The sequence below is a fragment of the Hyposmocoma kahamanoa genome, unplaced genomic scaffold (genome assembly GCF_003589595.1).
Source record: "Hyposmocoma kahamanoa isolate Upper Pololo Valley unplaced genomic scaffold, ASM358959v1 76, whole genome shotgun sequence".
NCBI classification, from domain to species: Eukaryota; Metazoa; Arthropoda; class Insecta; order Lepidoptera; family Cosmopterigidae; genus Hyposmocoma; species Hyposmocoma kahamanoa.
This window is the reverse complement of record NW_020653900.1, coordinates 8,922,806-8,947,912: the sequence shown is the minus strand read 5'-3', so window position 1 is coordinate 8,947,912 and position 25,107 is coordinate 8,922,806. Positions and strand designations below refer to the sequence as shown.

At 36.4% G+C, this 25,107-nt stretch overlaps 2 protein-coding genes across 4 annotated transcripts in view; one reads left to right on the top strand and one right to left on the bottom strand.

Annotated features, from left to right (window-relative positions):
• LOC113232368 (DNA-directed RNA polymerase I subunit RPA2) overlaps positions 1-9,105 on the bottom strand; it is a 33,837-nt gene extending 24,732 nt beyond the window's left edge. Inside the window, exons 1-6 of the mRNA XM_026467050.1 lie at positions 9,019-9,105; positions 8,571-8,900; positions 6,647-6,739; positions 5,386-5,532; positions 4,354-4,526; positions 2,874-3,123 (exon numbers count right to left, since the gene is read on the bottom strand). Of these exons, the coding sequence (XP_026322835.1) occupies positions 2,874-3,123; positions 4,354-4,526; positions 5,386-5,532; positions 6,647-6,739; positions 8,571-8,900; positions 9,019-9,105 (1,080 nt within the window). The remainder of the gene's footprint in view (positions 1-2,873; positions 3,124-4,353; positions 4,527-5,385; positions 5,533-6,646; positions 6,740-8,570; positions 8,901-9,018) is intronic.
• Positions 4,408-25,107, top strand: part of LOC113232369 (facilitated trehalose transporter Tret1-2 homolog) — a 38,942-nt gene continuing 18,242 nt past the window's right edge. The window contains exon 1 of one of the 3 annotated variants that reach the window (XM_026467055.1): positions 4,408-4,536. The gene's annotated coding sequence lies outside the window, so the exon portion shown is untranslated. Of the gene's footprint in view, positions 4,537-10,964; positions 11,155-21,186; positions 21,344-25,107 lie in introns of those variants that run through there. The other 2 variants (XM_026467051.1, XM_026467054.1) reach the window with 2 other exon arrangements.

Genomic DNA, 25,107 nt, shown 5'->3' with positions numbered 1-25,107 from the left:
TGAATGATTACAACAAACTAGTGGAGTAATTTCACAAAAAATAATTGAATATCAATTCAATAAAATTTTAAAAACAAATAGTTTAATTGAAGTGGAGTATAAGGTATATTTCTTTGAAAGGCAAACATTAGCTGAGCGACATCGGACTGCTTACGGCGAACTTTGGAAATAGCAATACAATATAGAACTTCAAATGTGTTAAATAAAGTGAATATTTCTTCTCACGGGAATAAGCTGTGTGTGTGGTCATTTTGTAAGCGATTTGTAGATTTTACATATAGCACGCATGAGAAAGTTCCGGGTTCGATTTCCGGCAGTACCAGTGAAATAAAATTTTCTAAAATGGTTTTGGCCTAGGTGTTCTGAGTAGTCACGCGGAGTGTATTCCGTAGCTCTTGGTCCCGGGTTCGATTCCCGGTGGAACCAATTTGGGAAATGAACTTTTCTAAAATGTTTTGGCCTAGGTGTTCTCGGTACTGCCGCGGAGTGTATTCCGTATCTCTTGGTCGCGGGTTCTATTGCCAGTAGAACCAATTTGGGAAATGAACTATTCTAAAATGGTTTTGGTCTAGGTGTTCTGGGCAATGTCGCTGAGTGAATTTCGTAGCTCTTGGTCCTGGGTTTGATTTCCGGTAGAACCAGTTTCGGAAATGAAATTTTCTAAAATGGTTTTGACCCAGGTGTTCTGGGTAGTGACGCAGGGTGTATTTCGTAACTCTTGATCGCAGGTTCTATTGCCTGTAGAACCAATTTGGGAAATGAACTTTTCTAAAATGGTTTCGGTCTAGGTGTTTTGGGTAGTGCCGCGGAGGTAATTCCGTAACTCTTGGTCGCGGGTTCGATTTCCAGAAGAACCAATTTGGGAAATGAACTTTTCCAAATGGTTTTGGCCTAGGTGTTCTGGGTGGTGCCGCGGAGTGTATTCCGTAACTCTTGGTCCCGAGTTCGATTCCCGATAGAGCCAATTTGGGAAACGAACTTTTCTAAAATGGTTTTGGCCTAGGTGTTCTTGGTAGTGCCTCGGGGTGAATTCCGTACATCTTGGTAGATCTACCAAGATGTACGGAATTCACCCCGTCGATCGATTCCCGGTACAACCAGTTTAAAATGATTTTTTGATACTAGGTGTTCTGGGTAATACCGCGTAGAGTATTCCGTAGCTCTTGGTCCCGGGTTTATTTCCCGGTAGAATCAATTTGGGAAATGTACTTTTGTCTGTTCTGTTGTCAACCACCTGGTTTCAAACTATGGAACTCCCTGTACTCCTTATGAGTGCCAGAGAAACTTATTCCAAACATAGGCATTACCAATAACCCAGACCAGACCCAAGTCCAGGAAGTTCATTTAAAAAATTTGTTCTACCGGGAATCAAACCTGACACCAAAGGCAACGGAATTCCCTCCGCGGCACTACACAGAACACCTAGACCTTCTCTTCCAGAACACCTAGACCTTCTCATCCAGTGCCATATTATTTGCATGTATATTGTACAAATTCCACTCTTCAACTTAGATTTGTTTTTTATTTCGGCATATCTATATTGTCTAGTCTTTGGTGGTTATTAAAAAAGATTCAATGTAAATATAACGAAATAACTAATTTATAAAATCTAAAATATAAAAACAAAGTCAAGTATATACAAATTAAATTTAACACTTTCACTTGTGTTTACAACTGAAATTAATTAAAAACAGCAACTTTTTGTGGCATAAACCCGCTCAAAAACACACGCGCAGTCCACCCGTCGCAAAGCCTGAAAGGCGACTGAGCGTAATACTGCGCAGACCTCGCGAGTGGGAAGGTTTTTTTTTTTCAAGTAATAACACAACTTATGAACTTTACAAGTTAAAAAAAAGTGAACAATACATTCTGTTTGAAATTAAATTATCACTTTTTTCGTGTAAATTTTATAAACAACGGATGTTTGCACGTGAAGAGAAATTGATTTTTATTCAATTTGAAGGACGTAAGTGTAAATTTTATTTCGTAAAAAGAGCTTAATAAATTGTAGTTTTGCTCAATGCATTCAATTATTTAAGGACTATTAGCAATCATATATTTTTATTGTGATTATTGGACTATTATTATTATAAGCAATTTAATTAAAAAGAGCCTAATTCGTCAATCTGGCATTTGTTCCAGCCTTAAGCAAAAAGTTTTTATTCTAGAAAAAATTGAATGTATTTCGTATAACTTTGAAGTGTAGAAAAGAAATAAACATTTGAAATTTAATAATATGTATTTTATTAGTTTAATTTTACAAATTCAGTAGTATGTTTAGTACTTGAAATTATTTACTTTATAAATAATATATCAAGGCTGTTGTAAAAGGTAAAAACGCCTACGTTTTTACCTTTTACAACATTTTCATTCGAGTTGTATTATCTATGGATTAATAGCTGGCCATCTATTTACAAGAAAAAAAAAACATAAAACCCGCCAATTGCAAAATCCATTGTAGTGTTGTGAAACGATATTTATTCATACAAGAAATAAATTATCATTGTATTTCTTTCCTCGCAAATGTGATGAAAAACATTGTATGTAGCACGAGCGGTAAAAATATACAAACTCGAGTCATTAAAACCCTCAGCCTTCGGCTTCGGGCTTCTAATGGACTCTCGTTAGTAGTTTCTTATTTAGCGCCCTTAATACACAATGTACGGACAACGGCACATCAGACTACACATTTTTGTTCGAAAATCACCTTCATTGCAACGGAACAAGATACGTCAATGTGTGGCTTGATGTGCTGGCGTGTGTACTATTTGTATTTGTCATCTATCATAACTAGTTTTTTTTTAAACGCGCGCACTCATAGCGCTCACAGAGCCCTTTTTTACTAAGCATAAAAGTCTAAAAAAGCAACTCACCTTACATTTATTCTGCACAACATCATACAACTTCTGCGCCATAAAGACCAAAGCATGAAACTTGTCTTTATACTCCGGCAGATGGATCATGATGCATCGTTTGAGCAAAAAGTCCGCGGCCTCTTGGTCGGTGGACCACGGAGGTAGTTCTAGAAGCTTCGGTCGGAACATTCGTCCGAGGTACGAACGACATTCTTCATGCGTGTGTAGGCTTTCTTCGTGGAGCTCACGAAGCATGTTTTGGACACAACTGGATATGGGGTAAAGAATTTTATAGACAGAATCTAAAGCACACATTGACTAGTGTAGTAGTATATCGTTTTATAAGGGCGGTAAGTTGACAATTACAAACAAGGACGTTCGAACGGCCCGAATGTTTGTAATTGCTGTCCCGCCAGTAGTGTGGCATACATGTTTCAACTCCCTCGCAATAGTGATTAAAAACATTGTATGCCACACGGACGGAATAGCAATTACAAACGTTCGGACCATTAAAGCTTTGCCTTCGGCTTGGACTTTGAAGGTCCCTCTGTTATTGACTATTTACCACCCTTGTAACACGTAGCAGAGTATCTCATAAATATGTTAAATGAAATAAAGTCAACTGCATTTACATTCGTTTTAAGAAATAAAATCAAAAAGTTCACTACCTTTTGGGACCGCGGCGCGAATTTGTTTGCGTTTCTAGCAGGCAATGGGAGCGCAGAAAAAAAATTACCACCCGAGGGCTGTATCCTTTTAATATAGGTACATTAAAACGTACTAAGTATGGCTTAAATGCTTCAGGCCCAAGCAAGTATACCCTTAGTTTTATAAATTTTAATGCGATATTTTCACTACGAGAAGGACGTTTATGTGATCTTAGGAGTAATATCGTCTTAGTCTGAATCACTTCAATTCATAAAATTATAATGGTAAATTTTGACGTACACGGGGTCTTAAAAGGAGAGTAAGATAAAAATACCGCCCAGTTTTGCTACAAGTTATAATACGAGCAAGTGCTATGAAAAATATATTTGTTTTTACTTATTGTCTGAGCCTATATTTGACACATCACGTGCACCATGAAAGGATTTGACTGATACTAGGAGAAAGGGTCTATAGATTTGTGACGTTAGCGTCCAGTTACACGAGGATAAAGTTTTTGCGCGGTCCAGTTACCACGACTTCATGTACATTAATGGCTAATCTGAATTCTATTTATTAGGCAACAACATTTAAATTCCTCTGAATAAAACAACGCGGCCGCGTAGACCTAATTCAAGCCAGCCTCGCCCGTGTGCCCGGACGCTCATTTAAGTTAAAACGTAAAAGCTAAATAACTAGAGCGTATTTTGCCATGACTCATGATTGCTCCGCTTGGGGTGAGCGCGATGAAATTCGTGTCCAATAAATATGGCCTTAGCCTCTTAAAGATTCCAGTACGTACAGTATTCTCTGTCAATAGGGTCACACGGAATACGCATTTTTGTTCACTCACTTGACATAATACAAGTCGTTTTTCTTGCCATGCAGCAGCAGTCGATAGATGTAGTGGTCCGGCCAGTCAACCAGGCACTTCATGATTAACACTAGTGGTGCGTAGTACATGACTTTGCGGTGCGAGAACATCAGCTTGCAAGTGCCGTTTTGCAAGAAATGGAGGACGTTGTTCTAAATGAAGGTAAAGTTTATGTTTTATGGATTATTCTTTTATTATGCTAGTACAAGTAATTGCACAACAAAAGTACAGAAGGTTAATTGTGTTCTGTGGACATTTAGGGCGCCTTTAACTCATACGGAATCTCATACTTTCATACAATATTTAGAAGCGCAATTGCAGCAACACTGTCGTAACACACGCGCTCCATTTTTGCAGTCACATTTAGGATGCGGCCAGGCGAACGTTATTTTGTAAGTTGTGAATCGCATAGTTTGCGTTCGACTGAAATTCGGTTGGGGACGAACGTATTTCATTTAGTTCCTTTTAAGCGTTTGTACGGGGTGTTTGAGTTATATAGTGTAATGGAGAAAGAAACGTGTCAACGCACGCGCATCCAATACCAAAGTGACCACTTCTCTCACCCCTTCCTCTACCCACACCTGCACGTCGCACAGTACGACCGAAATTCAGTCGTAAATACGCGCGTGAGTCGGCAGACAACATATTATGTTGCGTCGTCGTTTGGCACAAACCGGACTTTTATATGAATATATTTATGTGAGTATATTACTCACAACTCACAAAATCACGTTCGCCTGGTCTCACTCTAAGTGAACTAAAAATTGTTTAAGCGGTACAGACGCGCCACTGTAGCGCTTCTACAAACGTCTAATTTGAGGGCCCCCATAAGTCTAGCTTTATTAAATATACAATCGTTTGCCAAACAAACAGTATATAAGATTGATGCCTAGCGCAACTTATGACGATTGGTTTTCCTAAAGAAAAGTATCCTAAAGGATTGCAAGTACTTTACTCTGCTTGACACACAGTTATGTTTTTTTATTTATTTATTCTTAATACAATACTTACTGTACTAGTTTGGTCAGCTGTGACACATCGTACCATGATGCCGTAATCAGAGAACAGGTTGCCCCTCATTTTCCATCCCGAACGCTTGATTGCCACGGGGTAGTTGCGGCGTGTCACTAGCAACATGCGGGCTAGACGCTCGTGGCCCTAAAATTATTGCAATATTTCATTTTCATTCATAATCATTAAATCAATTCTATTGTTATTCAACTATTTCTTGTGAAAATACTCCACTAGTTGTTGTTATTATCAGTGGCGGATTTGGCCCAGTAGGCCCGGGCCTAGGGAGGCCAAACGTGACAAAAAATTCACTGATAAAAACAAATAATTCAAAGTACCTAAATATTCTAATCACGCACATTATGGCCTGCCGCGCACTGCACCACATCGTATAACAATAATCTTCCTAAATCACTTTCATCCATTTTATGTATAAAATATAGACATGTTATCTATAATGTAGTGTCTGTCACTACATCACTACGTCTGTCTGTCTGATCGCGATAAACACAAAAACTACTGAACGGGTGCTGGTACTGACTACATGATCTGGGGCGTAGGGCGGCCAAGACTGCACATCCGCCACTGGTTATTATTGATACTAATATTGAACAAAGACAAAGAAACGGCATATACACATATAATCTATATATAGTATTTCTTTTTTTTTTGCAAAACAAACCAAAGAATGGAATTTTAAATAGGAAAAACCTTTCCAAACTTGGAAGGGAGGAAGTGGAGGTGGAAGAGGTACAAGTGTGTTTATGTTATTCTACATGGAAAAGACCTACAACCAGACAAAATATTAAAGGAAACATAAAAATATTTATAAAAAATTGTAAAGGTCAATAATATAGAATTTTTAAAGATGTTTTATCTGAAAACTATGATTTATGTGAACAGTTCCGGCTTATGTGAACTAAGTATGAAAGTAAAGCCATTGAGTCAGCTTTGAGTGCAAAGCAAAATGTAGAGAGGATCACCAACACTGCCGTCCACAAACTAACTTTACTAACACAAAATTCTATTTTAAAAACAGTTAAAATTAGTTAACGTGTTCGACTTATCAGAACATACCCTAACGATGCATAGCTGAAATATCATTAAACAATTTCAATATTCTAAAAGTGAGTTATGGTTTTTTATGATATCTCAAAAAATTATTTTGTCACTTAGCCACGTTTTACCTAGCGGACAGCAGAACAGTGACACTTGCAATTAATATTTTGGACAATAAGCTGATGATGTTAAATTGTCTTACCTTGATGACAAAGTATCCCCCCCACTCATCGGCATGCTCATTATGCTCCACCAATTCCTCTGGAGACATATCTGCCAGGTGGCATACTTTAGACTGAAAATTCGTAAGTTTAATTAAGTGCCAATGACTTTTGGTTATATAATTTGGTTATAAAAAAATTTGGTTAAATAATAATAGCAGAGGTGAGTTTCAAAAGGTATATTTTTTAATAACACCGATCTCATGATTTAAATGTGTAACTGGCTATCAGTATTGGGTGTTAATCAATTAAATTTCAATCAGATTAAAAAATCAATTCAATTGAAATCAATTGCAATTGATTTCCATTGAATTGAATTGTTCTAAGAATTGAATTGTTCTAAGAAACAATTGAAGCTAACAATTAAAACCGAAAGTACCAAATAAAAGTGTCATTACGAATATGGGTTAGGGGTGTGTTGGGTGTGTTAGGTGGTGGGTTAGTGGGTCGGTTAGGCGGTCGGTTGGGGGGTCGGTTGATGGGTCGGTTGGGGGGTCAGTTGGAGGGCCGGTTGGGGGGCCGGTTGGGGGGCCGGTTGGGTTACCCACCCCCTACACCCAACTCACCCATACACCCGCTCACCCACTCAAACCTACTCACCCACCCACTAACCGACCACCTAATCCACCCATAACCCACCCCCTAATCCACCCATAACCCCCCGTCTAATTCACCCCCTAACCCCTAACCCAAGCCCTAACACACCCCTCACCCACCCCCATATGCCCTATAAATTTATCATAATTGTCAGTTTTAATTGTTAATTGTTAATCAAAATCTTTGAAAAGATTTAAAATTGATTAATTGTGATATACGCGATTAACGATTGATCAATTGTTAGTTGCGAGAACCGCAATTGACAATTAATTAATTGTCAATCTTTAATTGCCAGAACAATTAAATTTTGCCCAACACTGCTGGAGATATAACCCCACTCTACCCGAATTGCTGGTGTGCTCCATGTAACAACAATCTGTGCAGCCAGTAATACATATGTTAAGTCAAAATGGGTAAATATGACCCAACGTCATCACTGACATGGTATTTTTGTAACTAACATTTATTTGTTTATAGAGTGTTTGTTGTTAATTAATCTTATTCTAGCTGCTCGTTGCGTGCTGAAAGACATCAATTTGATAATTTGGCACCAATATATATACTATCAAAGCATGTACAATGTCAAAAAATATATTTCTGAGAGAAAACTGCACTACTGACGTGACGCTTATGGTATTCAGAAGGCGAAGCAAGTATCAGATATATATACTGTCTAACCCGGAAGAATATACTTAGAAAATATTTGTTTTAGTAGACTCGAAAATATTCTACCTAAATAATTTGGAGCAAGCATATATCTCCAAATATTTTGCATATACCCGGATCACAAGTGTCTATCAAGTACTATATAAATGCTACAGTTCCATATCTCTGATTGAAGAAGTACAAGGCTGATTTCTAGTACTAAGTTTGAGTGATCGCCCTTTTAATATTACTATTATTATTCAGAATACTTTACCAAAAATAAAACTATTAACACATTTATTTATACAATATATTGGTAATATGTTTTTTTACTATATGTCCCAAATACATTTCTTTAACAAGTGTTTATTAAAATCTAGACTACTTTAATTTATGAAAAAATATCAATGAAATTTGGGTCATGATGACCCAGTGTCATAGTTGGCGTAATAATCCGGTTAATAATGCAATTTGTCTCAAAGAATATTACAATTTAAAATGTCAGTTTTAAGTATTTTGTAAATATGTTGTTGATCTTGTTACTAGCCCTATTAAAGCAAATATTATAGCTTTTCTCCACACCTCAAATGCAATTATTAAATTTTGATATTGTCTGAAAATAAAGTCCTTAAACCAACATGAACTATTCTGAAAATCTCTTACCTTAATCATTATAGGAAGATTACCAAGTGATCTATCAACTGTCATGCTCTTTCCATCAACCGTGAAAGTGATGCGAACCTTAAAATCGCCTTTGTACGTCGCAGCTCTTTGCCTGCATTCTGTAGGCAGTACTTTTTGGTTTTTAACGCCTACAGCTTCCATAGGAACACTTGGTTTTGCGAATGCGGCTTCATCAATGGTTATTTTGACCTTTTCACCAGTGGGTAGCTCAAATATGGCCGGTATCAAGTCAGCTAAAGCTGCTTTAAGGCCATCAGCGACCATGTAGTTGAACGAATCTATATGAGGCGCTCCTAAGCATTGTAGATACTGTAATACGTAATAACCACTTTAAATTATTGTACAACACTGTACTCAGCGTTTACAAAGCTTTTTATACAGTTTAATGAAGAATAAATGGCATATAAACAATGAAATAGGTACTCACCGGGTTTGCGGTTTTTGGTGGTTTCCGATAGTCAGGATTGCTTGTGTAAGCTAAAGTTGGCTTTTGAAGCACCTTCTTTTGACTCATTTTGCTATGTTATACAAAGAGAATGTGTATTATACTGCATTTATGAGTAATTAGCAGAAAAACACCATCCGAATTTCCGAAATACGATAGCAACACGTGTAGAATGAATTCACCGCGAAATGTCACTGTCACGACGTTGACATTACGATTATTTTTTTATTAATAGTTTTGGCTTGGATATAAGTACTTTGAGCCATGTCTTCGTTTAATTATTGGGATCCTCAGTAATATTTGCCATTGTAGTTCAAAATTCTAATACATTACGTTTTCACTTCCTCTTAATTAACTTGGTTCACTCATTTGGGTTTTTTAAATAGTCTTTTAAGCGGTGGGAGTCAATATTTATGTTTTACATTCACTTTAATCACATTATCTCGTATCACTTTGAACAATAACTTTGAATTCGTAATTAGTGGAATTTTAACTCTGAATTGGAATTTTAAAACTGTACTCATTATTTTAAAAACCCTTTATGTTAAGTTCGGAAACGATGTAGAACCTTAGACTTTTTTTCCATCCTCTAAGTGTAGAACAGTTCCTGTTTTCAAAAATTACTGACGAATGTGATTCAATTAATATTCTACTATATTTTAAACAAACACATCGGTTACATTAGAGTTTAACATCAGGCGACGTTCTGGGGCAGCATGTGTCTATTTTACTTTTGTTTCAACCACAGCACGTATGCCTATTGCCTGCATTTGCTAGGGTATGTGTTAAAATCTCACACGCTTCTTAAAATATCATAATGTTTCATACTTGTACATACAATGTATTTATATGACATAATATTCAAACAAGTTGGGCCCATCTTTTTGATTCTAGGACGCGTCCCCATGAGTTGTAACGTTTTATTTATCGTTGGACGACTGTCACATCTAGCCTATTCCTATACCTCGACTGACTGGCGTGACTGTGTCGTGGATTTTTTTTCATTGAGCCACTGCCATGTCTTGCTGTTCCCATTGGATTATGATGACAATTTATCGGTTCCCAGCAGTCGCCTTGTCGTTTTCACGACAGAATCCTTTGGTGCACAGCAGCCGGCTCTACGTTCTGTTGGATGAGATGAGACAACGATAAATAAAACGTGACGACAATAGTAACTGCGATTATCTGTCGTCACATCTTATTGTGACGTTTTATTTATCGACAGGCGACTGTCGTTCTAGCTCTTCCCATTGTCTCGACAGTCTGTTGCCATAACTTCAAAAAAATCGTAAACGTCATTTATCCGTAGTCACGTTAAAGTGGGAACGCAGCATAACTGCTCCTTCATGCTCAAGTTCTATACAAAAAAATTGAAGATATGCTCCATGCGTACATATAATAGAATGTAGCGCTGCCTATGCGATAATCTCAAAAAGATCAGATCGATTTTCGTAATCAGTAAATGCATTAAATATCTAAGTACGTACTTTTACGTACTTATGTAAGCTTTACAGCGTATTAGTATAATAGTAACAAAACACTTTAGTAGATAATTATGAATGTGATATAGTACGTAACTTTATTTTGTAATATGTAATTTTTTTATGTGCTAACTTAGCGTTGTTATTTAAATAGTTTGTTAACGCAATAAGGTAGGTATATTACCTACCAATGATTTAAACAGCCAATATGTCTAATGACATATACAATTTTTTATAAATAAGTTTGCACCTAGTATAATTAACCAAAAACTTTTATGCCTTCCCTCCAACTTGAAAATTACATGTGCGTATAGTCGTAAGTAAAATTAACTACAAAGTAATACACTCTTGTTTCACCTATAAATGAAAGTTACCTTAACGTTAACTAGTAATAGGTTCATCAACACCATCGTGTAGGTAAATTTAAAACAATTTGACCGAATGTTTGTTCACTATTGCTCGTTTGCCCAGTGTTCCAAAATCAAACGGTCGGAGCGCGCGCGAGATAGCGCTCCCGGTCTTGCCGATCACGTTACATAATTCATGAAAAATATCAAGTGTTTTATTTTTAAGACAACATAGTGTAGTGCTCAGTGCTAAGATAAAGATTGATTTTATTATTCATTCCCCATTTTTGGTGAGTTTTTTTATTCATTAACTTTACATAGTTTTTAAAACTACCCTAAATTTTATTAACTATTTAAATTGTCTCAGTAATAAAAATAAATTTGTCGCAATTTTTTTAATTACATACTTAGCAGAAATAAGTATTCCAATGGATTTTAAAGAAGAGTTCACGTAATTAAAAATATGCTCCAATATAAAATATTCATTTTAAATAATAAGCTATAATAAAAAATATGTTATAAATTTTTAATTAAATAGGAAACCGGAAATTATAATTATCAAAACTTTTTCTTAGGCATTCACAGTCAAATAATAGTAACCAAAAAAGAAATTAGTACAGTGAGCATCAAACTGTTCAGAGCGATTGATTGTTCGATACATTTGAACTTACCACAAATACTGCCTGCCACATTTCATTTGACCTTATCAGGCGACTTTTTGAGTGGAACTAAATAAAAGTGCACGTAAGCCCATTACGAGTCATCATTATCAACATTAGCAACCATTATATATTCAATTGCTGTTTATACGTACTATACGTCACGTTTCTCGTATACCTACATTTGATTTTTGTCTGTTTGCACTGTGAGCACTGGATGAGGAGGTCCCGAGTTCGATTTCCAGCAGTATCAATTTGGGAAATGAACTTTTCTAAATTTTGTTCTGGTCTGGGTGTTTTGGGAAGTGGTACTGTGGTACTGGGATTCCACAGTTTGAGACCAGGTAATTGGTATATTTGTCTGGCACATTATTATTATATAAATAAAAAGATAACAATTAGGACTTTATTCATCACAAATGTATATTATACATTAGAAAATCTACAACAAAAACGATCATCGCTAATGTAACTTCATCCTAATTATTCATACTTCACTCGTTTCCCAAGGGTTGTGGAACCTACTTCGATTCACAGATGTCATACGATGTTTTCCTTTTGTTCTTATCATACCGACGATTGACGAAGACGAACACCCTGTGTTATGGCATGGTTATGGCGTGGTAGTAATCGTAATCGTGAACGAACGGCATACTTACATTTAGTATAAAAGTCAACCAGGGTAAGGGCATCTGTGGGGTAATTGCATCTTTTTCAAAATTACCCACAAAAAACCTTACGTTATGACTTACTTTTATTACAATCGGTAGACCGAACACAGCTCGAAAGGTTAGGGGTACCAAAGTGTAACGTCAGCGCTGTAAGATTAAAAAAGACTGAATTCATTTATATATCATAATAGTAGCAAATAACGCATTCAGGCCTTTGAAGCATTTTATTATTTGGTCAGGAGTGTGGAGGGGCGGGTCATCTGTAATACACGACGAACAAGTCGTGGTGGTAAGCGATACGCCTGCTCTTTTAAATCGCAAAGATCTGAGGGGCACTGCCACTGCGCCTGTCACGCTGAGATATAAGTTGACAAGTCCCATATGCCTGTAATTTCATCAGCACCCTTACCCTTCAAAACTGGATCGTTGTAATGCTCACATTGCTGCTTGGCGGCAGAAGTATGTAAAGCTGTACTTCCTGGACGAATTGTTTCACAAGGAGCTCTACTGCTACTAAACCGTTAACGAGAGATATTACTATTGAATGTGCACAAATAAAGATAAGATAAATTTATTTTCATTACAATTTAATCTAATATAATTATACCTTTTTTATAAAAAAAATCCGACCCCAAAAGTTTGTTTGTCGGCTTTTTTATTGGAATTACGCCTATTTGCCAAGTTTTATTGAATTCGGTTAAAGGAAAGCGCGCGGAACACGATTCATCCCCTAGTTTGCCACCCGTAGAGGTGGAATATTTTCTTCAAATTTAAATGGAACCAATACTGAGGTACACCCTTTCCAACAAAATAAAATCATCAAAATCGATTCACAAATGTAAAAAAGTAATCGCGTAACATACATACAAAAAATGCAATCGAACCTCCTCCTATTTTTTTGAAAGTCGGTTTACAATACACGTAAAACAAATGTAAATTAAACTACGATAATATTAAAATAAACAATAAAAAAGAGACCTTAATTATGCAGTCTTCATAGTAAATCCGAATTTTAAATATCTTTGTGCATTTTTTCTGTATATTACACCTTAAAAACCCACTTTCTATATTTATTAAAAACAATTAGTTATTAGTAGTTGTATAATATACATTAATGGTTACGTGAATATAATTATGAAAAATAAAATTCAATTACGAAAATGCTCGTAACTTAGGAATAAAGCCATAGGTACGTGCCGGCTCTGGGACTCGAACCGTCAATATCTGAATTGAGAAGCAACGGTACTTCCAATGAGCTAGCACCGCTCTTAGGGCAAGGTTAATTTTTATCAAATGTTCCGATGGTTGCACAGTTACATTCTGATGGAATATGAATGTTTAACTTACCGTCTGGGTAACTTTTTTTTTTTTTTTTTTTTTTTTATTGCGACTCGACAAAATGACTGCACCGCGCCTGATGGAAAGTGCGAATACAGTCCAGAGATGAGAGTAACGGATGGAAAACACAAATATCTTCACTCCGTCACTATCATTTTGCCGGTCTGGCCAAATGCACTATGGATGTACACCAACTGATCCCTGAACGCGATTCGCAAAAGCGTTTCACTGTGGAGGGTTTTCCGCCGTGTATACTGTGGTCGCTATCCAGTCGGCACAGAGCCTACCACAATGCTAAGCAGATGGACACTTGTGACGCCCTCGGTCGCCTCTTACGACCCCCACGGGCATGTATGGGGAGGCGACAATGTATTCTTAAGCCGTCGCCCCACGGCTAAAACTCGGTATTTCTGTAAACAAAATTAATTACACTGCTATGAGAATAAAATCCTGTTATTTTTATAGCCTTCAAATGACAAGGAAAGCACTAAATTACTGGTTGGTAAAACCTATTTACATTAGTTGCTGAAGTTGAAACATCCGTATAAAAGAAATGTATTGCATATCATTAAAGCGTGAAACACACAGTTAGCGTAGTTTCTGGTCAGGAGCACGCGGCGGGTCTAATTAAAAATAAAATAAAAAAAGAAAAGACGAAGACAATTTCCGATCGCGAGAGGCAATCAAAATCAAGCTGATGATCCCTGTGACATTTCAATCCGTCATTTCTTGGATTTAGAACTGATACGAATGGGCCGTACTGCGCAAACGCTCTAAGAGTGGCTGTCCAGTTTACTGATATTCACCCACTTTCCGTTAATCGATTTCAAACCTTATTTACATGTGATTTGAGTAATTTGAGGTCGCTTTTTAAATAAAAAAAGATATAATTATTTCCTTCTTAATATTCTGCAGCTATCCTTAGTATTTGGTGTAGAAATAATTTTAGAATACAATGTTCATTTCTAAATAAAAGCAATATTTTTAGCATCTAGAATCTTTATTTCCAAATTTTTTGTGTTTCTTGGGCCATTTTTGTACAATAAATTAAACGCCAAATTAGCCATAGGTATATCATTTTTGTTACAAAACGGTTAAAAAAATTCTCCAAGAATTCCTTCAAAATATGTCTACGATGATACAGAGAATTATTAATTATCCCAAAATAAATGTTGTCTAATAGGTATATGATTCGCGTGTAAGATAATTAATATGCATTTTATTGTTAGTTTTTTTTTTGTTTATAATTTAATCATATATCCTGTATAATTTATTTTAGTACTTTTTACCTGAAATACAGGATTTTGTTCAGTTATATGTGTCATATTTTACATTTATTCGCATAATTAGTCTTTAGTTATTAATTTGTACAATAAGTTATTTAATAAATAATTTTATTTATTATTATTATTAATGTAATCCGCTAATACTGCCCTGATAAGCCGAAAAGCGCTCTTTCTTCATATATTTAATTTTTATGAAAACGTGCAAGGCCAACATATCGTGAAAAGAAGAGAATGAAGAGAGAGGGAATGAGTGAATGTACACAGAATGATTGGTTCGTGAACGAACTATATGTTTAAGAAGTACCAAGCTTCTTTCTAATATTTGGGCTGGTGAATCTCCTTATCGAAATATTGACCCTGCACTAAGGAAATTTAAATTATCTTAAAATTATCTTGAATTGTGATTGCTTCAATTCTGAAACTGTGAAACTGGTTTTGATTTTATTATTTTTATTATAACAATTATGAGAAAAATCGAAATATCCAGCAACTATTTTTTATAACTTAATCCAAGATGAATATTTCTTAAATAAAGATGGTTCTTGTGGTAAGACGATCAAACAAGCTAGAGCACTACGCATGATATATGATTACAAACTTGTGAAGCAGAGGAAAGGGGATGAACGCGGACGGCGTTTGACATTTCAGGGGGCCCGTACCACCACACAACTCATTTTTATAGATATTTGACGGATCGCAGCCGCGAGACAAACAGTCTGCCGGATCGCTCGTCGCAGCAACATGACCCCATTCACAATCTTTAGTCATATTTTTTATTATATCAACTCTATTTTTAATGTATGCTGGCAAGTTAGCTTTGTTTGAACTTATCCAACACAGAATTACTATTGAATCAGAAAACAAGTATACACAGCATTACATTTATTTTTTACTATAATCGATTTGATTTTCTCGTACAATCGAGCCAACAGCAAGGCGGCGTTTAGCTTTAGCTTTGGTGCAGTCAGTTCATTTTTGATAGGCGCTACTCTAAATTTGCTGGAAAGCAGCTTCATTGGCACATTATTCGAATGAATAACTCGAATTTTGTATATTCGATGCTCCATAGGATTTTACTGACGCATCGCAATAACCTATAATTTCTATACGACCAGCTTTGGTAGGTATTACATTTCTTTCTATTTGGACCACAGCATCAGGTATATAACCAGAAATAGAGACGAAATAAGGGCCATATATTCCTGGTAACACATTAGCGACACAGCTCTTATAAATATCAACTCTCGTTTGCACTGAAATATAGACAAGCCAACTACTGGCCTGTGTGTACGTCTCTGTATATTCCAAAAAATATTCTGTATTTGTTGTAATAAAGATAATATCTCTAACAATGCCGTGCTGTTCTATTCAGTGGTGTGGGAAAAACAGCAAAAAATCTAATTACAAAACAAATAATATCAAATTTCATCGGTAATTAAATATTAAATATGTAATTTTGCAATTTTCGTCCATTATAGCAAAGCTCAAGTTAACTGGTCGATTGAAGTGAAACAGTTGACGACACCCATTGACGACACCCGTCAATTGTTTCGAACTCGGGCTAGCCAATCGGAGCGCAGTTATCACAGTAATGATATGGCAGAATAGTTTTCATACAAATTAAATGACATTTCGTCTCTATTTCTGGTTATATACTCGATGGAACACAGGCATGAAAATAAATTTATCATGTATATTTTTCCAGTTACTCAACAAATTATCTGTACTGTGGTACATGAGAATCCCATGTAAGATGTTCCTTCCAAAGCTCTTGTAAAAATTGCTTGGCCTTCACAACTATTGGTCCTGCCAGTTCTAAAGGATCAAAAAATGACCCTATAAAACTTAATACGGAAAGCTTGTCCCAAGACATAACTGTCTTGGTAGGATATACTATTTTGAATACATCTTGTTTCGTATTAAATGACATGCCTAGAGTTTTGAACTCAGTTTTCGTACAAAGCTCTTGATCATCGAAATAGTGCTTAGTAGGAGGAATGCCTACCAGCAGCTGAGGGTTATTAGCTGCCTATTTGTGAGCTGGAAGTTTGCTTTGGCCAGGAGAGTAATAAATTTGTCTCTTACCAGAGTGGCTCCTAAAAGTGAATCAGCTCCTAAAAGAGCATCGTCCATGTACATACCTGTTCGGATTACCTCGGCTGCTTGGGGAAACTCTTTAAAAAAAAAAAAAAAAGGTATGAAGCAGAGTTTCCCCAAGCAGCCGAGGTACAATGGACAATGTACATGGACGATAAATCTTCGAGACACCTTGTTGACAGAAAGCTCGAACTTTTGAGGCCGTACGTTACAGACGGTGTTCTGTAATTGAATAACAATTAGATCGTTTTCTTTGTTTCGCCATAAAATATTTTTTGTAAATGGTGAAATTTCGGATCTATATTTATAACCCTATACATATGCTAAATGCCTACCACCAGAACAAACTTGGGAGTTCTGAATGGTATTAATATATCAAAAGGTTTTTTTGAGTCTTTGGTTCAATTAGCAAAACATCATTAAGACTGTTATATTGTTTGCCTGCTTTCGTGCTACCTAACTAACTTTGGTAGTTTTTCTGTCTTCTCGAACGATAGGCAAGTGCTGCATAAAGAAAAATTGCGTTTTGTTGGAATTAGTAAGGCGCAAAACTTTTGCATGACGAAGCGCCACAAATTGATAAATGAACTCATTATATTTTTTACGTAAATTTTCATCCTTGGCAATGTTTTTTTCAATACAATTAAGCATCTTAGCTGCTATCGGAAATGTATAACTATAATTGAGTTGATCTATTGGCTGCGTAAGCGGCAGGGATACCTGGAACTTGTTATCAGTTATTTGTACTGAACAGCTTCACAGTAATCCTGCTTTACTGTCACCTCCGTTTTTATTTCAGGGACCATTTCAGTCTCCCAAAATTTGGAAAGAAGGTGGTCAACACGTTCACTTTCAAAGTTAGATACATGCATGGCCACATTATTGCATTCCAGGGATAGATTTGTGCATGGAGTTCTGCCAGACAAAATTGACCCAAACTCTGTGTTAACAAGGTACAAATCTATACCTGACAGCTGCGTTTTGCTAGGCAGAAGTATTTGACAGAAAATGTCAGCAGATAACAAGAATGAGATGTCACCCGGAAGTAGACACTCATCGTCCGCTAGCATAACCAAATCCAATATGGTGACACAATTTGTATCTATATTGTGCTGAGTGGTGCTGAGGTAATTTGGTCGTTATTTGGTCCACTACGAATCATGTCACTTGACAGCTGTAACTGTTTTGAAGCGACTGAAAAAGTACTTTTGCAGACTTTGGTTTGACAATCCAAAGCTGAAATATTACATTTATTATTTGCAAGTGTTAAATTCATGAATTTGGCAAGTTTATTTGTAACAAAAGGCGCTTGACTGCCACTGTCAATTAATCCCCTAGCTATAATATGAGATTTCCCATTTTGGTGGAGTACTTTCACTTTGACTTTGGCTTTGGTATAATAGTAATAATAATAATAATCATCGTCATCATTATCATTTATTTCGGAACCAGGTTCATAGATTGTTAGTAAGATTACAAACTGCTTAAGCCTAAGGGTTAGTTACACAATACATACACAGCAACATAAAATAAATAAAAAATAACAAAACTATGCGACGGCGATATGCAGTCGCATCCAATGAGCGAACATCGGCGAGTCCCAGCGAGCAGACAACGTGCGGTATGACAGCTAGTTCCATCTGCCTTTTCCTCACCATGCAATAATGTCTTATGTGACTTGCAGCTACATATTGAGCACTTGAAATGAAAGCGACACTTGCTCTTGTGTGCACCCAAACATACTTGGCACAAGTTGAGTTTTGATGCAAGCTCGATCCTTCTTTGACCGATTTGACTGCATAAACTGGCCATTGAAATAGTTCGTGTGATGTCGAATCGCAACACTTACAAGAGGGAGATACATTGCTTGCAAAGTTGGACACTTTATTCTTATTGGCAAAAGAAAAAGACTTACTTTCGCATTGCTGACTCTCTTCGACGCCGCTTGCCCTCTTCTTAATAAATAAGAAGAAGTCGCCAATTGTCGGTATTATCTTGTTGTCTCTATCACCATCACAGGCCGAACTGATCTACTTTACGTAAATGGATGGTTAGTATGATTAGGTCCCAGTATTCAGTAGGCTGCCCTAGCGTTTTAAGAGCACCTAAATGTCGTTGCGCTTTAGCGACAAGATTCCTTAAGCTACTGGCAGTCCCTCTAGCAACAGCCGGTATGTCAAGCAAGGCCTGAATGTGACATGTCACAACGAGAAATTTCTTGTCATATCTCAGTTTCAGCAAATCCCTAGCTTCGTTATACGACTCGCCTGTCAATGGGAGCCCTTCAATAAGAGATAATGCCTCACCCTTCAAATATTTCTTAAAGTAAAACAACTTCTGCACCGGTTTTAACTTAGAACTCGAGTCGATCCCGGCATCAATCAATTCCATAAAACTTTGGTATTGCGCATAATTTTTGCCGTCGAACGCGGAGCTGTCGATATCGGGCAACAAAATGCCGTTTCCACTGCTGCTTGCTTCCGCCGTTGTTCGAATCGACTCCTCCGAGGTTTACGAGTGCAAACGTCTTCGGAGCTCTGACATGACGTTCACACACCTGTCTTCAAATTCGTCATTCGCAAAGTTTTCTTCCGTTATTTGATCGGTTAATAAGCTAAGTTCCAATGATAATTCGGTGTATTTGAAGGTTTGATTCAATTTGTTGGAGTTTAATTTTGATGACTTCTTCATCTAAAGATTCCGTTTCACTTAAGAATCGCTCAGCTTTTGTAGTTGCGCCTTTACATTGTGCAATCTGCGCTTTAATTCTTTTTACTGCTTTTTATCCTCGTCACAGTCCGATAAACATTTTGATTTTCTTCTATAAATGTCAAACCTAACTTGACACGTCAATGAAAATAAAATTAATGTGAATTTATGCTTGTCACATTAATGGCGACTGTTGAACGCTGAAAGAAAAATTGGTCGAACTATTGTGATTTTTTCCAAGCTTTTGCTGAGCCGATTTGTTTTAATTTATGTTTGTTTCGGCACCAAATTGTTCATTTCTAAATAAAACAATATTTTTAGCATCTAGAACTGATTTAATATATTTAATTTTTATGAAAACGTGCAAGGCCAACATGTCGTGAAAAGAAGATAATGAAGAGAGAGGGAATGAGTGAATATACACAGAATGATTGGTTCGTGAACGAACATACAATAATACTAGATATTTATTTGCTGAAAAATGTAGATTACGATCGTATGATTCACCAAAACCTGGCATGTGAATATTTTACACACTTTTTAATTTACTTTTGCAGTAGCATGCATTTTAAGTTAAAAATTATACATTAGCATAAATAACAATTAGAATTTAAGAAAAAAAAAAGAAGTCAAAAATATTTATTGTTACAAAAATATGTTGTACATTCATTAGTTAAATTGTACATTTTAAATCATGCAATTTCATTTTAATTTGTATACTGTTTAATAATTATCAAGTTTTTGTTAGGTGCCATAATTCATTTTATAAATTCGACGTTAATTTGTTCAAAGTATTCAAAGCATTCACCCATACTTCGTTAGCGAAGCAGCAAAACATAGCTATTCTTATTTACGCGCATACTTTAAAATCTACCTACGACGACGTTAATAGGTATTTATTTACATACTTTACATACATAGGTACGCTTGGCTACAGGTTAAAGTTTTTAATGGAAAATTTAAACAGTTATCCGTTTCCAGCAGGCGGACTGTCTGTTTGCCGTGTTAAATATAAAAATAATATAGCCCCTTTTGTCTTGTGTAGCTTAAGAGTCGATACTACCTCAGGTCGAACCACCACCAAAAATATCCCAACACGCGTTTCGCCTCTCCACGATCAGCCTCCTCAGGGGCTATTGACTGCTCGACACTCGGCCGAAGCATCGGCCGAGCGTGGATGGTGGTTTGTGACTGTAGTTGCGCTTGTGTTATTTATTTTATTAATTTTATGCGGAGGGAGGGTGGCATAATTAACTGCATAAAAAATATTCAACACAAGCGCAGCTATTTTGCACGATTTAAACTTCACTTCACTTCGAGTTCGCGGAATAGCAAATTAATTTACTTCAATTTTTATTAACATGGACTTCCGTAAAGTAACGCCTGAATCTATTAATTACTTAAAATACATCCTATCGAGTAACAAATTAGCACATTCAGTATCCTTCAGTGTAGCCATATTTTTTGTAAGACCGTTATTTAACACTAAATACCTAAGCAATTTGATCTAGCATAACAGTTTTTCCCGGTTCTTCTCAGGTGACTCTCCTTAAACTGTGGATGAGTGTACGAATTCCTACTGCATTGTAGTAGTAATATTTCGATCTAAATCAATCAAGCCATTTCATTAACACGAGGAAGCTCCGATTGTCTTGGATGTTATAGCATTATTGAAATCGACACATCTAATTGAGAAGCCACGTGAGTCACGTCAGCCTGGTAAGTGCAATAGCGACATCATTACTTTTAAAAGTAGGGCTCGCAAAGGTGTTATCTTACGTATTAATCAGCGGATGCTAATACAGATGCTGAGGTTTTGACCTTGACATCAGCGGATGCTGGTGCTGATTTTGTCTATTTAAAAAAGAAGTCCAAAATATTCATCCTTACTGAATCTGTCTACATGAAAAGTTCTATTTACTTTCTATTTTCTTTGGTATTGTAACAAAATATTGTTTCAATGATTGTGTGACATTTATTAACCTACTTCAAAAAAGGAGGAGGTTCTCAATATGATTGTATGTTTTTTTCTATATGTATGTTACGCGATAACTCCGGAATTTGTCAACCAATTTTGATGATCTTTTTTGTTGGAAACTACTAACTAAAACTGAGGTACCCAGTAGTGGTCCCATTTAAATTTCTAAAAAATATTTCACCGCTAAGGATGGCAACCTAGGGAATGAATCCGTTTCATTGGATTTCACATGGATTTCATCCACTTTGCGTTATAACTGTTTCGATAAAACTTGGTAAATAAATGTAATTTCACAAACTTTTGAAGTCGGTTTTCTTGTAAAAAAAGTTATGATTAGTTTTCAAATTTCAAAATTTCAAAATTGCGTTCACAGCTCGAAACGTTCGGTTGTTTTAAAAACCAAAATGTACGCGATTTTAGACAAAAAACTTCCAATATATAATTTATCTCACGACATTCCACAACACAGTTCACAAACAAACTCTTTCCTAAAAAGAAAAATATCAAAATCGGTTCACAAATGCCGTCGGAGTTATCGCGTAACATGTATATAAAAAAAGACACAGTCGAATTGAGAACCTCCTCCTTTTTTTGTAGTCGGTTAAATAGTTTCATTTCTAATACGTATGTAGAAATCGCGTAAACCTACGAACTCTATGTTTTAATAATAAGTGTAAAAATTTAGTTCTTCAATTTCCTATATCTAATTCTGTATGCCTGTTAGTGCAGGTCTGGTCGGTCGGCTGAGATGACCTCGTGAGTATAATTATCTGTACGCACTTTGTATGCAGTCGATTTAACGAATGCCGGGTAGCATTCAAATTGTAAACCTAAGTACATAAGCACAGATCACGTATATACGTATGGACTATAATAATTGTAATTCATGAAAATATTTCATAATGAAAATTTTTAACTGTTGTAAACACAAAGAAATGTTTATTTGTTCTGGTAGCAGTAGGGGCAGTCTTCTTGTGAAAGAGTTCGTCCAGGGAAGTACTGCTACCTTACCTATTTCTGCCGCCAAGCAGTAGTATTGGCATTACTGTGTTCCAGTTTTGAAGGGTAAGGGTGCTGGTGAAATTACAGGCACATGGGACTTATCATCTTAGATTCAGGGTGACGGGCGCAGTGCCAGTGCCCATAAGTCCGCGACTTAAAGCTCTGAGTGGCACTGCAACTGTTATGGATGGGCGTGTCGCTTACTACCAGGCGCACGGTTTGTTCGTTCCGTCACTGGATATTATAAAAAAAAGTTTAAAATTTCAATTCATTTGATCCGGCTGGACTCAAACCAGTGACTTTTTTACCAAGCCAAGCTTTCTCTCTCTCAATCAACTGAGCTACGGAAGGGATTACACACAGAAATTTCGAAGAGGTACTTAACAGAATTTTCCAGCGGAGGGATATCGATCATCCACTGTCATGATTACTCGAACTACAACTCGAATACCGACCAAACTCTATTGCTTCACGTACTGCCCGCGGAATGAAATATACTTTTGTCTCGCCAGTACAAACAAGTACGAGGACTGCATGGGCACTACGAAGGAGTAATAAGAATTAAGCAAACGAGGGTAATTGCTCGCCGCCGTTTGCGCCCATATCCGTACTGAGTAACCGGTATGTCAGAGTTTTGGGGCGCAGTTTTCGTCGAGTCACTGCCGAGGAAGGTCATAATCAGCAAAAAAATTAGGCGTAAATACATGAATCGACGGTTAGTTTACTTTCTTTCCATTGGTATTTCATTTCTTCGATTAAAAAAACGCCCAATCAAGTGCCATCAATTGTCTACCAAAGTCAATGTATTTGACCATGACATTTTCTCTCTTTAAAGTTATTTAAAAAAATAAGATTTCTTCTCTGTAGAATTGCAATCGTAGAAGTTACCAAAAGATCCTTGGCTACCCGTACGGCTGTCGTATGTACTCGTTATATGTATTTTATAGATGCAATAAGAATAATGAACTTAAATGTCGTTTAGAAGTAGAGGTAAAATGAAACAGAAGTGGGCAATAGAGTATCGCAATTGATTTTTGATAATTTCACTGATTAGATAGACCTATTCATAATAATTTATAAACACTTATCAATAAATTAGAAATAATTTATACAACTCTACTTCATATAGAGCCACATCTGTACTACTTTTAAATACTTACTGAACAGCGGTACTTATTTCAAATAAAAATAAGTACTACATTTGATGTTGTGGTTTCCTTGTTTTTTTCTTTTATTAAAAGTAAGTGGTGAGAAATTTGTTACTATTCTTTTTTATTACCTAACTTACGTTAGCAATTATGCTTAGAAGACGTGGTAGCCTAATGATTTGACCCATCGCATCAAGCAGAAGCCGTGGGTTCGAATCTGGGCTGGTACCTCTGAGTTTTAAAAAGTTCTGTACGAAATTTAATTTAATATTTACTATAAGTCTTTCGGTAAAAAAAAACATCGTGATGAACCTACATGTCGAAGAAGGTTCACGATCCTCGGGAAACGCGTGAAGTCCCCAACCCGCATTGGGCTTGTGTGGTGTACTACACCCTAAACCCTCACCTGAGAGGAGACCCTAGCAGTGGGACGTATTAATGGGTTGATGATGATGACGACGAACAATCATACTTATATTTATGCGTATCATTGTTAACGTCAATAATAAATAAAACAAACTATTTACTTTACAATCTTGGCACTCCTGCAAGCCTAAAAACGTTTGTTTTGCGTTGCAGCTTTCCTTCTATTCTATAATATTCTTAACATCAATACAACATACAACATCCATTTCAAAATAAGCAAATACTACGTTATAATTATTAGGTAAAGCCTAAATAACTTTACGTAAATAAATTTTCATTTCTCAGCTAGGGCCTTTTCAAGGCTAAAAGAAATAGGTTAAATCATTTTAGGCTTTTTTATACTTTTTTTACATCATCAAGTACGTAAGGCAGGACGAACAAATCGTGCATAAGTTGACAAGTCTCATGTGCCTGTAATTTCACCAACACCCTTCAAAGCCGGAACACAGTAATGCTGACATTACTGCTTGGTGGCAGAAATAGGTAAGGTGGCAGTACTATCCTGGACGAACTTTTTCATAAGGTGCTCTACTGCTACTAAAAAAAGGTGTGCATGCTCCATCATCGATGACGGAGCTCCTCATCGTCACTTTCCATCAAGTGAGATGGAGGTCAAATGCGCACTTATTTTTTAATAAAAAAAATCAAAATACCCAACTATTTAAGATTGAAATTTAATTATATGTCATTTATGTTAAAAACATTCCACAATCCAAAGTGTGAAGTTGAGTGTGCTGTTGAGGAAGAGACTTATTTAGGAATAAAGAATAGAAGAGTTTAAAGAGCAGATTTATATTTCATTTATGATTTTATTATACCCAGTGAAAGGACGAACAAGTCGTGCGCCTGGTGCAGATCGGGGCTTTGTCACTGCGCCCGTCAGCTTGAGGCTTAAGTTGACAAGTCCCATGTGCCTATAATGTCACCAG